General features: G+C 38.3%; 2 protein-coding genes across 2 annotated transcripts in view; one reads left to right on the forward strand and one right to left on the reverse strand.

Moving 5' to 3' along the window:
• The first annotated feature begins 1,021 nt into the window (after positions 1 to 1,021).
• On the forward strand, positions 1,022 to 4,441 carry LOC121267889 (probable arabinosyltransferase ARAD1). The gene is made up of 3 exons (XM_041171994.1): positions 1,022 to 2,182; positions 2,627 to 2,992; positions 3,878 to 4,441. Exons 1-3 carry the CDS (start codon positions 1,208 to 1,210, stop codon positions 4,082 to 4,084), a joined length of 1,548 nt encoding a protein of 515 aa, XP_041027928.1. The 5' UTR covers positions 1,022 to 1,207; the 3' UTR covers positions 4,085 to 4,441.
• A 1,666-nt stretch (positions 4,442 to 6,107) lies between these two features.
• The window catches only part of LOC121267486 (protein NAP1), a 33,770-nt gene continuing 21,536 nt past the window's right edge, over positions 6,108 to 18,341 (reverse strand). The window contains 11 exon segments of the mRNA XM_041171375.1: positions 6,108 to 6,890; positions 7,139 to 7,351; positions 7,603 to 8,389; positions 8,392 to 8,593; positions 9,146 to 9,242; positions 9,326 to 9,465; positions 9,550 to 9,675; positions 10,243 to 10,353; positions 10,508 to 10,589; positions 11,067 to 11,212; positions 12,757 to 12,950. Coding sequence (XP_041027309.1) covers positions 6,398 to 6,890; positions 7,139 to 7,351; positions 7,603 to 8,389; positions 8,392 to 8,593; positions 9,146 to 9,242; positions 9,326 to 9,465; positions 9,550 to 9,675; positions 10,243 to 10,353; positions 10,508 to 10,589; positions 11,067 to 11,212; positions 12,757 to 12,950 — 2,591 coding nt within the window. The 3' untranslated portion in view covers positions 6,108 to 6,397.

The following is an 18,341-nucleotide window of genomic DNA, read 5'->3' on the forward strand; positions in this document are numbered from 1 at the left end:
ATTTAAATGATGTGGATGGTGTCTTCATATCGATTTGAAAATATAATAACTCACATTCTTTTTTTTTTAAGAAAAACTGTCATCATTCATCCATAACAAAAATTTACATTCATGATTAGATACATTTTGGGATATCCTCATATCAAATATGACATCATAAATCAGAATAATGCATTTGTAGCTCCACCGGTATACTATTTTCTTTTGTGACTGGTATGGTCTTCACTATTGATGATACTCTTTACAAACAACCATCTAAGAGACAACACTCTCTGACTAAACAGAGACTCAAACTCACCCTTCATAGAAAGAGATGACTCAACCTCTACATACAAACGCTCGAGAGACAAACTCTATTTTTATTTTAATTAACAATAAGTAAACTAAAAATGAAAGTAATAAGATAAATGTGAAAAATGACGGATTACAATTTGAGCCAACTTCAATAGGTTTCAAAATTTGTGACGGGCCATAAAGGCAACAAACTTGTCTCTTTTCATCCACAAAGGTCAGATTTAAAAGGTCTGATAGTGGCGAGTGGTGCTCTGGCGCATGTGTCGAGAAGAGTTGCTAGAAGGGGAGGCGTGTGAGGACCATGCACAAATGTGAGCGGCAAGTGAGAACCACGCATGATGATTTTTGCAAGACCACCACTTTCTTCCTAACGATTTTCAGCCTGTGAATTTGTTTATACCATGCGTGTCTTTCGGTAGTTGCTAGAAAACAAGATATATGGTTTAACCAATAACTCAGATTTTTAAAAGTACAATAAATAGAGTATTTTTATTGTATATTTTAATGAAACATTTAAAAAAAAAAACCATTATCCCCACAAATATGATATTGGTACCCATATTAATGAATATACGAAATTAGAAAAAAAAATGTCATTGTCTTGATCTATTTTCATCAATCAACATCTCTATTATTTATATGTACCAACATCAATCATCAATCATCAATCAACAATGAAAGCAAATTCAATAAAGGAAGAACGGATTAATTAATCCCTACGTTTTCATTTTATATGTCTATTTTATTTTTGGATTTAAATGATGCTTTGCGGAGAAAATCTCTACTCAATAGTCAATATGCTTTTGCTAAACGTTTACAAATTGCTAAACGTCTTCCAACCCATCTTTTTAGAAAATAGAAAGCTTGGCAATTCCACTTTTGCTCTTTAAGGCTGTACCCTCCCTCGATCCCCATGAGCGAACGGTCGAAAGCCAAGAGATCCAAACCCATTTCCCCACCTCCTCACTCTTCCACTGCCTTTCTAACCCAAGCCCATACCCTAACCCTAACTCAAAACCTGGTTTTCACAATGGCGCGGAAATCCTTGCTGCTCAAGCAAACCCTAGCTACCATCCTCGTCATTCTCGTCGTCTATGCCTTGATCAGCACCTTCCTCAGTCCTGCTAACTCTTCTTCCTCCTCCAAGCTTGAGGCTACACTCCCCTTCAGCTTCGCAAATTCAGCTGCAGCCATCAATGAATTTTCTCGGGAGCTCGAACTTTCCCGAGATAATCCGGAGAAACTTCCAGGTGAATCAGCTCCGCCTGTGAAAATTTACCTCTACGACCTGCCCAGGAGGTTCACGCACGGCGTCGTCGAGCACCATTCCATCGCCCGTGGTGGTCGACCCGTCGATGACGTGACACTGCTCAAGTACCCTGGCCATCAGCATATGGCGGAGTGGTACTTGTTCTCGGATCTGATGCGACCCGATTCTGAGAGGATCGGATCGCCCGTTGTCAGGGTTTTGGATCCGGACGAAGCGGATCTGTTCTACGTGTCGTTCTTCTCGTCCTTGAGCCTGATCGTGAACCCGATCCGGGCATCTGGGTCGAGTCAGGACCAGGGCCAGGTATTGTACAGCGACGAGGAGACACAGGAGGCTTTGTTGGAGTGGCTGGAGGAGCAGGAGTACTGGAAGAGAAACAATGGGCGGGATCATGTGATCATAGCTCAGGACCCAAACGCTTTATACAAAGTGATTGATAGGATTAAGAATAGCATTCTGTTAGTTTCGGATTTCGGGCGGTTGAGACCGGATCAAGCATCGTTGGTCAAGGACGTGATCTTACCGTACTCGCACCGGATTAATACCTTTAATGGCGATGTGGGTGTAGGGAATCGGAAGACGCTGTTGTTCTTCATGGGGGCACGGTATCGCAAAGAGGTAATGCAATAGATTAGTTCTGTTGTTTTTTTTTTTTTTTTTTTTTTTTTTTTTTGGCGTTTATGTTATGATTATTGTTGATTTTGTACCGGCTGGGTCGATGTGTTGCATCGTCAACAGGCAAGTGGCTATCTAGATGATTGATAGTCTCCCAGTTGACGACTGGCATCTTCTTTTTATTAACAGATCCTTTTTCTATCGGTTTAGCATGGGCCATGAGTTCTGCAGCAACAGTTGTTGATTGCTGATGGTCAAATCTGGATAATTGGCTTAATGCCATAACCATCTATATTAACCGGACACATTATATTGCGATAGAGATATTTGTATATGCTTTGATGCAGATATTTGCATATGCTTGGTTACTAGAAAAATAATTTCATGAGTGGGATGATTTTCTAATTCCCTTATCTTCTGATATTATGTCTTCTTTTGTGTATATAGGGAGGAAAAATTCGTGATTTACTTTTCCAAGTACTTGAAAAAGAAGGAGATGTCATAATAAGACATGGAACACAATCCAGAGAGAATCGACGTGCTGCTTCACAAGGGATGCATACATCTAAGTTCTGTTTGAATCCTGCGGGTGATACTCCATCAGCTTGCCGACTCTTTGACTCTATAGTTAGCTTGTGTATCCCAGTTATAATCAGTGATAGTATTGAATTGCCTTTTGAAGATGTTATAGACTATACAAAGATTGGAATATTTGTAGATTCCACGTCTGCTCTTAAACCAGGATTCTTAGTTTCAATGCTGAGAGCGGTAACCACCAAGAGGCTTCTGCAATTTCAGAAAGAGCTGAAAGAGGTTAGTACCATTTGCATATTTTTCATATTCCGCATTAATTCTCAATCACCTCTTACCCAAAAGAGCTCTATTGAACAACATTAGGTTTCTCTCACCCACTTGAAGAAATAGGGATACAAATCTTAGACCAGCTAACTAAGGGCCGTTTGGAAAGTGAGATGAAATGATAATTCTGTAAATAGTAGTGAAATAGTTTCTGAATAGTAGTGAAATGGTTTGAATTAAGATGTTTTATTGGGTTTTGGGAAATGAGAGAAAAAAGTTGAATAAAAATATTATGAAGTTAAAATATTGTTAGAATATTATTTTTTAATATAATTTTTGTTTTGAAATTTGAAAAAGTAGTATTGTTTTTTGTATTTTGTTTAGAAGTTTGGAAAAATTGTAATGATTAGATGAAAAGGCTGAAAATTTGAAATTGAAAAGTATTTGTGTTTGAGTGATGTTTGGGAAGGAAATTATGAGAAGTTTTGAGATGAGATTAGATCCTCTCACTTCCCAAACAAGTCCTAAATAGAACTTGAACTCACCGCCAACTGCCCCACAATAAATCATCTAAAGTTTTTCAATGCAATTAATTAGCCACACTATGGGGAAAAGTGACAAATAGGAGGAAGATTTGGTGGTTTACCTGCCACACTTGGAACTATGACACTAGGTTTGTCAAATTTGTTCTTACAGTTTTGATAGTTATTGCAATATTATAAGATGAAGATTACAGCTAAATGCAACTTTGATATTGAAATTTTGTATTTTGTGCCTTTGTGCTTTGAAACAGCATCTTTTTTTCCCCAGCCATTTCATTGGTTTCCATCTGTTAAAATTGTATGTAATTAACCTTAGCTTTCAGAATTCAAATATTTTAATTTTAATTATTCTATTCAGGTAAAGCATTACTTCCAATATGAAGAACGGAACGGAACTGTGAATGAAATTTGGCACCAAGTCTCACAGAAGCTACCCTTAGTCAAATTGATGATTAATCGAGAGAAACGGCTTGTTAAGAGGGAATTAACTGAACCAGAATGCTCTTGCCTTTGTTCAAACGAGTCTGGGGTAGTCACCACCTTGAACCCACTTCGGCTGCTATAATCAAATTTTTCTTAGCCTTTAATCGATGGTATTAGAACATATACCTAGAGAAGTGGTACAGTTGTTATCAGATATAAGCATGGAGGATTCTTCTGTTTTCTCGGAAACATTGAGGAATAGTTTATGCATAAATTTATCTTCTATCCCTGAAACTGATAGCAGTACCCATATTTCCTTCCCAACTTATTTGGGGTTACGGGGAGCTTGCCATACAAGTGCTTGTGGCACATGCTTTGTTGTAAATACTTTCTTGGTTATTGAAGGACAGACTCGGCTGGCGGTAGATTATACTAGTACTGGAAATTGAGATTCATTTGTACATATCAAAGAATAAAAGATCTCTGCAGTCATCGATTCTTTTATTGCTTCAAAGGTGAGTTTAATGCCTCCTTTTTGCTTTTCCAATCGTTCCCATTTATCTTGCATCTTTATGTATTACTACTCTTTGGTGTGGGCAGACTGAACCCAACGAGTATCCCCCCCATTTTAAGAAAGATATCAGTTTTCTAAGTTGTTTTTGGTAATGATTTAAGGAAATGCTATTTTATCAGATGTACTAGTTGTATGAGAAAAGTAAAGCTTCCCAATGTTTTAATTTCAAATGTAACCAAATGAGGGACGGTGGCCATCGGAAGTTTAGAGAGGACCCCCGGCATGAGTTTTGAGCTCTCTTGTCCGTATTTGGTGGCATTTCTTCAAATATTCATTTTTAAAGCTTCTATTATTTGGGTAGTTTGTGGAACTCATCCAATAGTTGCTGTACAAGAAATGATGGATAAGGACACCCAGTTTGAGTCTTTAGAATTTGTCCATTGTCTTTCAACGTGATATTCTATTGATAGTTCATTAGTTTGTGCAATCCAATTTCACCAGACATATCTTCTAAACCAATAAACATTTCAAAATGGTATGTCATCTCTTTGTAGTAATAAGATGAAGGGTAAGGTCGTGGCTTCCTTTCTCGGGAGAATGTCGTTGATCTAATCGTCATGGATGACACATAACACGTGTGCTGCAAAAGAATACTATACGTCTTTACTATGTATGCTGGCAAATTAAATTAATATTATAAACATTTCCGCAACCCTAGTACTCTGCATTACACGTTCCTGATCTCCTGATGTATGCCCAAATTTATTATGCTCTGCATTACACCTCTGTCAATTATGTATCCATGATATCTTTAGAATAATAAATTTTAGCTGTACTGAAAATTTTGTAAAAACTAACGTAGCAAAGAAAGAACTACCAATGACTCTGCAAACCAAGCAACCAAAAAGGCCACTAACTTGGGTGCTTGGTGAAATCATTGGCCATCCTTATTTTTTATTTTGTGTTGAGTTAAAAAGTATCGAAGTGTGAAAGATATAGAGATCTTTTTCTCCTCTCTAAGCTTGCTGTCAGTAACTACTAAGAGATCCAAATCCTAAGAAGGCATCTGACTCACCGGGTTAAGCTCTTGGATTTTAGGAAACGCCCAAAAGAAAAAAAGAAAAAAGAAGAAAAGGAAAGAACGAAAACCGTTTTGCTTCAAGGAATGAGTAGAAGTGTAACCAAGAAATATATAAACGCATCCAAGTGAAAATAGAAGCCAGAAGGAAATGATACGTATAATTTCTTCTTGTAAACTTCTCAGAAGTCAAAATAGAAATGCAGATATATATATATATATATATATATATATATATATTTGAAAAGTAGTTCACTACACTTTAATTTGAATTTGAAATTTAATAATTTAAATAAATAAATTCATACATAATACTCTCATCACTAATACTACAGAGGTTCAGTCAGGTAATTTTTAAGAGTTTTTAACCACATCTGGTCTCCGGTTTTTTACTCTAAATGGGAAAACATTTTCAAGCTATAATATACAAAAACAGAAATCGAAACTCTAATGTACTAATAAGGAGAATTACGCGACTGTCAATTAAAGTGAACGAGATAGAGAATCTATTGACAATAATTTTATCATGATGATTTTGTGTGTGTGTGGGGAGAGAGAGAGAGAGAGAGTCTATTGACAACAAAAGCTTGAATTGCCAGGCCAGATGAAACTCTAGAACAACCCAGGAATGAATACTGATATTCATCAAGGAACGCAACCAATTTGCATGATAAGGCCACTACAAGGAAAGTGATTTTAGGTGTACACTGTCAAAATTTTGAATGAACTAGCTTAGTAGCTATATATACACGTATGAATAACTAATCCTCGACCAAAAGCAGACAATTCAACTTCCTCCTCTCTCGTCCTTGACCAAAACCAGACAATTTATCATCCTCCTCTCTTCGGAGTTGGCCATCGTTCTACTTGTACGCTAATGGACCAGACCTAGATACTGCAAACCTTGGTAATGGGCTGGGACCCACACTCCCTGAAGTTGAGCCTTCAACAAACTTTGATTTACGGTTTGAGCTGTAATCCAGCGGCCCAGAACGGCGAATATTACGGTGCTTGTTATCAGTCCTTAAGCTTCCACCATCGGTATTGGAAAGGTACTCCTGACTATGTGATGATGATCCTTTAAAGTAGCCTGAATCATTAGCACCATACTGAGGAGTTGAGTCACCGCGGGGCAGCCGTACTACAGGGGATGCATGTGCCAATGAAACAGCAGGTGAATGGCGGGGTGATATGCTCAGTAGTGCCAGCAGCGCGGATGGGTTATTTGTGTAGTATTGGCTATATATGGAACGAAGAATGGCATATGGAACATGCGGTTCCAGAGAACTTCTTGGAAGGTATGGCGAGATCTCACAGAGTTGATCTAGGAAGATAACCTGTGCTACAAGATGAGATCTGTGCAAAGCAGCGGAACATTCAACATTCTGGATCATATACATATTAACAAGAACTATATGCACGCCCAATAGTTAAACCAAACAATTAGAGAGCACCCTGTCTGGATAATTTTATTCCTGCAGTGTCTTTTTCTTTTTCTCTGTCAGCCCTACTTATATAGGGCATTTGGAAACATATCGTATTCATGTAAAGAGGCATTTAGACACGTGATATTACTACATGTTATAATAAAAGCATACTCATACCTGTTAGTTTCGCTCCAAGAATCTAGTGTGATGCCTGCAGAGAATTTGACAAAGAGTTGCAACGTGGACTTTATACTTGCTTCAGCTGACAAACGGCTCTGTATCTCATGATCTACTGTCTCACCAACATGTCCATTCGAGAAAGATTGTCTCCGGTGATGCTCACGCTCCAATCTAACAAGCTCACTTCCTGCCATTACGGCACTAATGCACCTACAAAAAATGTAGTCGCCAAAGATAGAGAGCTGTAATGGGAGTTGTAAACATTATTTTTTTTGCACTTTTCAAACTCTGTAATTTGGGGTACTGTCCGCTTTCTTTAAAAAAAAAATTAAGTAGTTCGAGCAGACCTACGGCAGGAAAAAAATGAGTTGACTTCATTTGCATGCAAGTATTTGTTATCTTTGTGCTTGAGATAAGAGTCAGCCTGATTCCAATTTATGGAAAAATGGACACATACCCACCTTGCCAAGCAATGCATATTGTTGTTGAAGCCACCTGTTTCCACGTTGAAGGCAGTGGTGTTCCAAACAGTAGATGTCATGAAGGTAGCAAATAAATATGGTAACAAATTCCAAGAACTATCATTTGCACCACCGACTTCCTCCAAAATTGATCTCACCCACTGGGAATCATGATCACAGAATATGCCAATGCTGTTTGCCACTCCTCTCAACCTCCTAATTTCCTTCTTTTCAGGTATTTCATTAGGTATATGCTTAACTACCCCAGCTAGCAATGAATATATCAAGGGTGCACCTTCTTCAAGCACAGCTCCCGCGGCTTCAGCTAGTAGTCCATTAAAAGCCAGGGCTAGCCCAGCCTGAACACAAAATTCAATCACTGTGTCCACATCAACAATCTGCTTCATAGATGCCTCTCTTTCTATTCTGTCACCAGAATGCAGGCTGCTGGAAACTGCCTCCAGCACCTCACGGTTTGATCGCAAGGATGTTTCGATACAATTTAAAAGAGCAGCTGTATGTTCTTTCAGCATACGGTCTAGTCTGTCAACTCCATAGCCACCAAAAATCCGAACAAACGCCTGTAGTTCTCTCAGATCAGCAACTGAGTCAGCAAAATATCCACCTACAGGCCTCGTGCTTTTGAAGCACTTGTGAATAGGTGCAAAAAGGATTCCAGCACCTGATATATCCTTGATTATGTTCTCTATGTACCAGTTACATACAGCTTCAGCGGCCGACCCAGTATGTTGTTCTGTTGGATTGTGAAACAAATGCAGAGAAGAAATGGCCCAGAGAAGGCTTCAGTGAGCAAAACTTCTCGGATTCCCTGGGTTAGATCCATGCTAATATGCTGCTCTGTGAGAAGAACAATGCTGATATGTCTGCGAATCAGAGACTCCAAAACAGAAGGTCGTTGAAGATCATTATCAGTTTTAAGTACTGCAAGCAATCTCCTCCTGAAGTTCCCGAGGATGCATTCTCTCATATACTGCAGTTGGCAATCAGTAAGTTAGAATAGAATTACGTGTCTGCTTTGATTTTATATGGGTCCCAAATGTGGGTGCCTTTCCAAATAAAATATAACTATTCTTTTTTATATCCACATGGATCTGATGTGATTTTATTCGGGGCTACTGTATTTGTAAAATGAAAGAACAAATAGGTTCTAGATATTGATGCAAAAAGTAAAAGCTGCCTTTTCTAAATAGTACAGGACCCAAAATGAGGATCCTTCAAAAATACTTTGTATTTAAGACAACAGAATTCATCAAGTAAAATACCAGAGGAAAGCGCATGCCTTTTTTATATACAAACATTATTTTATAGCGGGGCAATCCCAAGTGCTTTAAGGATTTTCAATTATGTCCTACTCACTCATCACTTTCCATATATGTTTTTATAACAAGCAATCGAAGAATTTAAAACTGAAGAATTAAAGCTTTTGGCCCATTATTGATATCATCCAAGCAAATGAAGAGGCAGCGTGAAGAAGTGTAGGGACAATGAAAAGGAGGGAGAAGAAGAAGATAAAATGCTTCACCTCCCTCAAGACAAACACATGGTTTAGAACACATATAGGTTCCATATCATTCAAGACTGAGCACAAATTGGTCAACCTCTGCATTGCAGCTTCCAACCTGCCATATCAAAAGAATTAGACAAGCTAATGTGTGTACTCAGCAGGTGAAAGAAATCCAAATAGAAATATTAATTAACATACATTTTTATAGAACTATTATTTTCAGGATAGCTCTCATGGCCAGGCAAAGGAAAACCAGCCGCTAACTTTGGAGATTTAGTTGAGGGAATTGGAAGTTTAGATGCATGGTTGATATAAGAGGCTGCCTGCTCCGAAAGAAGCTGCAAGATTTCTCAAAATCAATTTCATGGAACAGGAACACGTTCAAATATTCCTTTATGTTGCAACATGACAGAAGTATCAACCTGAATCTCAAGAGCGCCGAATCCTCCTTCAGAATCAAGAATGTTGATTAATCCCTCCAATCCTCCCATGATTGATTCAATGAGAGATTCAACATAAAGGACTGCATCCCGGCCAATTTTAGTCACCTGTTTGTAGTTTATTTCCATCATGAGTATCAGATAATGGATTTAATGGATGGGTGGTAGTATGTGGAAGTGTAGACAAACTTGATCTAAGCATCGCTAAAAGGCAAAGACTAATCGTTCTGACAGTATTGTCAGCAGAATATTAAAACACTGTTGTTTGTAACGGTGAAATAAAACTTTCCAATCCACTTACATGCTATAGGATTTGATAAAAATTATGGGAGACAGAAACTTTGCATTCTATCTTTTCCTAAAGATAAAGAAACAATGAAAAGCATGCTTGTAAACCTTGAACCTTGACAGAAAGAAAAGTCTGCAAATGTGCGTTATCATCTTTTAGGAAGATACAGTAAAAGAACCCTAGATGAATGCAACTTTGGTTATCCTTATATGACAAAGTTTGATTCAGTAATAACACACTTCTCATTTTTTCGTATCCCAGCATGCAATAAAAGTTATGATTGGTAAATGTATGTGCAATAGACCCTATCTGCAATTTTAGGCTTCTAAGTAATCAAAAAGATGAACACAAAGGACAATGAGAGTGGGAGGGGAGAAAGATTTTACCTCTTCCGGAACAATGGGAGAAGCACACTCTGGAAAGCTACTTGCAACACCGAGCCATGCACAGCAATGTTGAGGACGTCCTTCTGGTCCAAACATGGTGTTTCTGAAGACCTATTACAACACTCAAGATCCAGGTCAGCAATAGCTAGACAGCACTTTAACAGAACAAATGAAAATAGAAGATAATTCTGTCAATGTAAACATTTTTGGCCAGAGTAGCAGGGGAGCCCCAAAGACATGTTAAGAATAGAAAGAAAGTACATACTGCTGTAAGGTGCTGGTGGTGGAAATAGAGCTTCTTAAGACTTCCATACTTAGATAATTGAGATTCCAGTTCATCAACACATCTGTGTCAAAAGAGAGATGCACAAATGGCATTACTGTTGCTATAGTGCATCTAAACTATTCTAACAACTGTATGTGAATAAACATTTTAGCTATCACTTGGAGAATATTGGAAGGCTCAGGATGAGAAAGGTTTATACATCCCGCCAACTGCAGTGGGACAATGACATCACCGATATTTACATCATTAGTCTTAAATATAATATAAGAAAGTTACTGCAACAAAAAAAGTACAGTGACATGCATGATTAAAAATCTATGTGCAAGGACAAGGACATCTAAATGCAATAAAATAGTAACACCAATGACCATTAGCTGTACTAATGACAGCATTATCTAGCAGCAAATGCTGCGGTGGCCTATTTCCACACTCAATGCACAGAGTTTTTTCTGTCAATATCAATTTTGTTTATTTTAACTTATAGCAAGAATAGAGCATAGAATTCTGGTACAAAACGAATGGATGACAGATAGAACACCTGGACCAATTGTATGCCAGATTTCCCTCTGATAATAGTCCTTCCTTCCCAGTGGAGACTGTAGCTTTCTCCAAATGTCGTATGTTTGTAGATGATCGAGAAGATGTGATTATCATCAATATTGTTAACCAATCCTTTCGAAAATCCTGATTAATAACCACAAATAATTATTTAATTTCAACTTGCCCATAAAGAAGACAGTTCAAAAATGAGGACTGTGACACTGAAAAAACGAGGACAAATATTAAACACAAGAGTCCACTCACAGAAGTTAAATCGAAAATAGTTACAAAAGAAGCATGCCCAAAAATGCAGACAAGTAGTGTAGATGCTGAAATAAAAAACAGCTAGCACTATAAAATCTGTAGTAAAAATTAGAAAACTAATGCAATTTGAAGGCTTTGCGGCAATCCACTAACCATGCTATAAAAGCAACATTCAGGCCAAAAGATCTAAATATTTTTCATTTCTGTGACATTGATGGCAAGGAGAAAGGTGCATAAGGAATCAAAGTAAAAAGGATTAGAGAATGAGGAAGGGGGCATCCTGTGATCTTCCAAGCCTCCTACTAATAAGAGAAGGGCATAGGATGGGAAGAGACATAATAGTGGATATAAGAGATGGTGAACACAAGTAAACTTCCAAACCCCTTTTGTCTGAAAGCATGTATGAATAATAATACAAAGTCATTTTTTTATGCAAATTTTGATATCATGAGAGAGAATGAGAGGAAAGGAAAGAGAAAGGAGAAAAGAGAAAAGAGAAAAAAGATAGGGCAGTTTCAAGGCTCCAAATTACAAAAGACATAGCAGCAGGAATATATGCTTGCATGCATGTGTATACCGGAAAAGTGAAAGAAGGGAAGAGATAGTTGAGAAGGTGAGAGAGAACATAAGCAAACATGCATCCTCTTGCATTTCCCGATGATCTTCTCTAGATTATATTATCATTGTATTGTTTTCTCATAATATATATAGGCATCCATATGTTTAAGGGAATTGAAAGCTCCGTTTGCATTTTCCATGTCCTACCTCCACTATTATCTTGCACCTTCCAGTTGACTGATCATGCATAGGTGACATGAGAGTATATCATAATCAATGACCTCTCTTGCATTTTCATGAAACACAAACTATGAATAAGTTAAAATAACTAGCTTTGGGATGTATACAGCCATACAGAACACGAAAACACACTCAATTATTCTGCGGGTAGCCGTTAAACTCCAGGGCTTTTGTCAAGTATGAATAACCCTCCTAAACATGTTTAGTGCATTGTAAATGATAGAGAACATATACCAACAATGTCTACCATCACCACAAAAGCATGTCCTTATTATATATAAGTAACAAAATTAAAAAAGAAAGAACATCTGGCAGAACACCCCCTTCAAAAGAAAGTGAAAAAGAAGAGGCACAAAAAAATTTTACAAAAAAGTGTCTCCGAGACTTTTTATAAGATACTGTCCCTCAGCCTTTTGATAATTTTAATTGCTAAATTTGATTGAGGTCGTAATATAAAATTTTAGTCCACGATGCCTACAGTTACAGCTAAACTATAACTTTAGTTGAGGCGACAGATAAAAATACGGGATGGCTGCAGTCAATTTTATTTTAAAAACCTTGGAAAGCTTTTTATAATTGATATCTACCCTAACAAAAACAAAACATGGCATGCACAGGTATCTTACAGATAGATCACATGTGATGGCCGAGATATTTTCACCCTGTGGTTTTGGTATGTTTTCAAGATGCTGAGCAATTTGGTGAAAAAGTCCTTTCAAGCTTGGATCTATGTCAAGAGCAATCATTCCTGGAGTGCCCAGCAAGAAACGAATTCTACCAGCACAGGTAGAAAGATATGATAATGCATAACCTCGAATTGCTGCATAAAAGTATAAAAAGTTAATTAAAAAATCTGGATTTACATAAGAGGTCTCTTTCCTTGGAAACAAAACAGCATGGAAAGACATTTTTTTATAAGTACAAGACAGCATTACGTTGAGCACAGATATAAGTAAAAGATGCAGATGAAAGCAATTAAGCCCTTTTTCCAATGAGTTGCAATTGCATTGCACTGCATCATACTATGTTCGTGCATTTTTAAAAATATGTATAATTTTATTATTGAAAACTTAAGAGGAAGTAAACTTAGGTATATGGGCTGTATACAAAAATGCTCTCCCTAAATAACAATATAAAATATGAAAACTTTAAGGAATCCAATATAATCAATGGACTACCATCTAACAACATCTGAAAAAGGGACAGTGCATCGGGTTTAATCCTACTATAGAAAGTTCCTTCCCCTCGACCGCCCACCTATTTCTTTTCTTCCATATAGTCCACATGAGACACGAAGCCAACAAATCCCATACTTTGTTCGTGAATGAATAAAGCTTCTTTTGCTAATAGTGAAGCAAAGCAAACATGGACATAGCCATCACCCATTTCATGACAGATGTCACAAAATGAAGGGCCATTACAGCATAGCAACAGAACAATGAAGCAACAAATGATTACCATGCTCACCATTTCTCTTATACATATAACCCTAATCCATAAAATTATCTTCCATTTTGATGAGCTTAGAAATTTCTTTATTCACACCTTATGTCTTTGGGCTTCTGTCATTGTACTCGATGGATCTAGTCTTCATGTCTTTCTTGTATCAATTTTATTAGAGATGTGCATGATTGGGAAGTGAATGTCGTTTCTGATTTTTTTGGAAGATTATATATGATATGAGGATTGTTCAAGGAAGGAAGGACGGTTTGCTGTGGATTCACGCTGGTAATTCTAATTTTTTGGTTAGCTCCTTTTATAAGGCGTTGACTTGTCATTGTGTTAATAAATTCACTTGGAAGTGCATTTGGAGGTCTAAGGTGCCTAGTAAGGTTGCATTTTTCTGCTGGTTGGCGTCCCTTGGAAAAATTTTGACCACGGTTAATTTGAGAAAGCGTGGATTATTTGTTGTGGATTGGTACTTCATGTGTAAGAAAGATGGTGAATCTGTTGACCATTTATTTCTTCATTGTGAGGTGGCTAAGACTTTTTGGGATGAGATTTTTGGTAGGAAGGGTATTATTTGGGTGATGCCTAAGCAAGTGGTGGATCTCTTAGCTAGTTGGGAAGGTTTTAAGGGGAGTCATTCTATTGCTGCCATATGGAGGATGATCCCTTTATATTTGATGTGGTGTTTATGGTTGGAAAGAAATGGGCGGTGCGTTGAAGATAGAGAACGCTCGATGGGAGAACTTGGAGAGTTTTTCTTTAGTACTTTGTGTATTTGGGCAAAGGCTCTTGTATTGAATGGAGATCATCTTCATGATTCGCTTTTAGCCTATTCTAGTTCCTAGCTTGTATTTAGGTGTTTTCTCTTGTATACTTCTTGAGTACTTGGGCTATGCCTATTCACCTATCAATAAAATTTTCTTATTACTTATAAAAAAAAATTTAGTTCCTAACTTGTAATAGGTGTTCTCTTTCATATACTACATGTGTACTTGGGCAGTGTCAGTTAACTTGTTTTAATGAAAATTTTATCTCAAAAAACAAATTCTCTTCCATTTTACATGACCTTGAACTCCCTGAAATAGTGCCAACATTGAGTCAAAACAAAGAAAGCCACTTTCAGTGTTGCCTTCATACTACAAATAGTCTTCCAAGAAAAATCTGATCTATTAACGCCTCTTAAAGCCTCATAATACAATCTTAGGAATAAACTACCAAAACATTTTATCGGCCACCCCAACACAACCCCAACTGAATACAGAAATTCAATGATGGTAAACTGACTCAACTCCCAAACATCTACTACACGCACAAATATTTTTTTTCTATAGGGTATCGATCGCACAAATATAGCACTCCAATGCACTATACAACCTGATACATCCACACAAGCAACTTTATTAGCAACAATCCGAAAAAATCAGGCAATACAGACTTCAATGGCTCATCAGCACATGAAACATCATGCTAAAAACCAACTACCCTACCATAATCAGTCCGGAATTGAACAAATTCAAAACAGACTTCCATCCAGCCCTAATCGCTTTCCATACTGCCATTCTTCCCCATTTTTAATACCAAGAAAAAATAGATGATCATCCTCCAGAGAAAACTGCCATAACCATTTCCCCCAACTAGTATGATTGAAGGCACAGTTTTCTAAAACCCCAGCCTCCCACGCATTTAGGGGAGCTAGCAGTGCCCTAATTAACTCAATGGAGTTTTCGTTCTCCCTAATAAATCTCATGAAAACTTCTCCAATTTGTTGACTACACTCCCAAGCATAGGAAAAATGTGATACATGTTATGTAGGCAAGTTCTGGATGATAGTAATTATTACCCCACCCCTTCTTTAAAAATGTAACTTCTTCCGCCAGGCAATTTTCTTTTTCCTTTGAGTTACACCTTCCAAATAGATTGCGACTTAAAAGAAGACATCAAAAGTGAACCCCAAATAATTCATAGGAAGTGTTGGTGAAAGTCCCAGGCACACTTAAACGCAATGAAACTTCATAAATTTAATGCTAAAAATTAGTGTTTTGATTCATATATCTTCTCATTTATTTTGAATCATTGTACGTAATTGGGGTTTTTTAGTTTCAATCCTTCAAAAACCAAAAGAGAAAAAAGAAACAGATGTCTAGCATGGATATCAGCAATTAATAATCTTTGATAACATAGCAAAACCATTCAAAGAGCTTAAGATCTTATACTGAATCCATAAACTTCACGAAAGAGCAATAGTGTTATGTAGCATCTCCATATTAAGCTTCTTAAAGTCTAAAATCTCTACAATAGAAATTCTTCCCTCCTAACTCAAAAGGGTAAGTTCGACATAATTTGGCTGCATTTCAGAATTTTTCATATTGGTATTTAGCTCATATTAGCCAAACACTAAAGAGTAGAAATGAACATTTTTAAGGGGAAACTAGATACTGAAATCTTCAATATTGTTAAACAATTTTTTTTTTTTTTTTTTTATCAGTAAATAGGAATTTTATTAAATATAGGCAAAACCAAGTACATGGGACATATAGAACCACACCTATGCATGACTGTCTAAAGATACAAGAAAATCATGTACGTTCATGCCATTAAAGTCTATTAAAATCGACGGATGGAATAATGTATGAACAAAAAAAGTTCTAATCTCATCTATTGTTCGTTCACAATCCTCAAAACTCCGACCATTCCTCTCCATCCATATGCACCACCATAGGCAAATCGGTATCATCTTCCACATCACTGCGATTTGAGAATTACCTCGAATGCCTTGCCAGTTGGCCAAAAAGTCAACAACCCTTATTGGCATTACCCAAACAAGTCCCACTCTAGCAAAGATATCAGCTCATGGCTACATCACAATGCAATAATAGGAGATCCACAGACTCCCCACTTTTCTTACACATATAGCATCAATCCAATACCATCAATCGGCGTTTTCTTAGATTATCTAAGGTAAGAATCTTCCCTAGTGAAGCTGTCCATTCAAAAAAAGAAGCTTTTAGGGGGGCCTTAGTCTTCCATATGTTCTTCCATGGGAATGTTCTTGTAGAATGTGTCATGAGGGACTTGTAGTATGACTGTACAGTAAAATTCCCCTTCTTGGATTGTGACCACATAATCTTATCTGCTCCTCCAATCACTCTACAAGTATACACAAGGTTGAAGAAATCTGTAAATGTGTCAATTTCCCGATCTTGGGCAGCTCTTAAGGAAAGTGATATTCCACTAAGGAGAGCCACCAGAGAGATCCATGAGCTCTGCTACAGAAGCCTCCTTTCTTCAGGCAATGCCGTATAGTGTTGGGTAGGCTTCTTTGAGGATTCAATCTCCACACATAGGTCATTCCAGAATTTATTTCTGGAACCATCCCCAATTGCAAAATGTGTGTATTGATGAAGATTGGTCCAACCTCTTATTTGTTTACAAAGCCCCGCCGCACTATCTCCACCAACTGGAACTCCCCCTCGTTATTAATGCATTCAAAACCTCTGAATATAACCAATGTGCCAGCATCAGTTTGGTTGTCACCCTCAGAATTGTCCCCCATCGGCATCTCAATGTCCATTGGAGGCTCCAGTGCAAGCACAGTAGGTATAGGACTTTCAACTGCGTCAGAGAAGTTTGCTAGCTCACTCTGGCCCTCTTCCTGTATTCCAAAACCCTTCGTACATAAATGGACATTTTCGGCTTTTAACACCATCGGCGACATCAACTTGGGTACATCGTTGACCAAAGGCCCACCCACCAGGTCCCCTGGTCCAGGCGATGGGGTATGTCTGTTTTTCGTGACTCTCAGGCCCCTCATACATCCGAAACAAGCAGTCTCGGCTTCAATCTCTGTCAACTCTGGTGATGGTTCGACCAGAGGCCCACCCTCTAGGTTGCCTGGTCCCTGCGGTGGGGTCTGTCTCTTTTCCGTGACTTGCAACCCCTCGTACATCCGAAATAACCAATCTCAACTTCAATCTCCGTCGGCGACGTCGGGTCCCAGCAATGGGTTCTGTGTGGTCGCCGGCCGATGATTGGACGACGTCGGCAGGTCCTTGCTGGTAACAGGCACAAAGCCCATTTTGGTAGGCCTTGGGGGTTTAGCACGCCAATTATTGGGCTGGGCTGTAGCTTTGCCTTTCTTGGCCCGAGTGAAACGCCTCTCTTGACCCAGCCTATTCTTACTCGGCCCACCTTTGCCCAAGCCTAAGGATGACGGGCTCAGGCCCAAGCCCAGTCTAGTATTATCCACTCACTGAATCATGTTGCTGACCAAAATTCTTAACTGTAGCAGATCTTGTTTTAAGAAGGGAAAGATCGTCCCTCTCCTTACGTCCTCTCTCGGTCAGAGAGCTACTTACCATTTCAGCGTTATTTCTGCAGACTGGAACATGCGGCGCACATCTCTGTCCTTCTCCCTCAACGGCTATCTCCTTTACTTTTGAATACCCAGAATTACCCTCGACCTTTGGTTTCGTTGCTACTGCATCTCCTCTAGCACTCATTATCATTTCTTGACTGCTGGTAGCAAGTCCCGATGACCGGACCACCTCTGCATAGGACTTAGGCAAAGTGTTCATCGACACTTTCTGGTTTGAGTTTTGAAACCTTGACAACCCAACCTTTCTCCCCTTCTCCAAGCTGCTGTAACCTTCTTGCAGTGCAACCACCATTTTTTTCCACCCTTTCCCCTCCATTTCTTCCGGTATAAAAACAAAATTCCATCTGCCACCATTGCCATATCACTAACCATATATCGACCTTGAGC

This window comes from Juglans microcarpa x Juglans regia, chromosome 5S (genome assembly GCF_004785595.1).
Source record: "Juglans microcarpa x Juglans regia isolate MS1-56 chromosome 5S, Jm3101_v1.0, whole genome shotgun sequence".
In the NCBI taxonomy this organism is placed as follows: Eukaryota; Viridiplantae; Streptophyta; class Magnoliopsida; order Fagales; family Juglandaceae; genus Juglans; species Juglans microcarpa x Juglans regia.

Bases quoted from the DNA above. Each gene is read 5' to 3' on its own strand.
- LOC121267889 (XM_041171994.1), top strand. From the start codon at position 1,208: ATGAGCGAACGGTCGAAAGCCAAGAGATCCAAACCCATTTCCCCACCT. The intron at 2,183-2,626 runs GTAATGCAATAG...TTGTGTATATAG, and splicing joins GGGCACGGTATCGCAAAGAG to GGAGGAAAAATTCGTGATTT. The intron at 2,993-3,877 runs GTTAGTACCATT...TATTCTATTCAG, and splicing joins TTCAGAAAGAGCTGAAAGAG to GTAAAGCATTACTTCCAATA.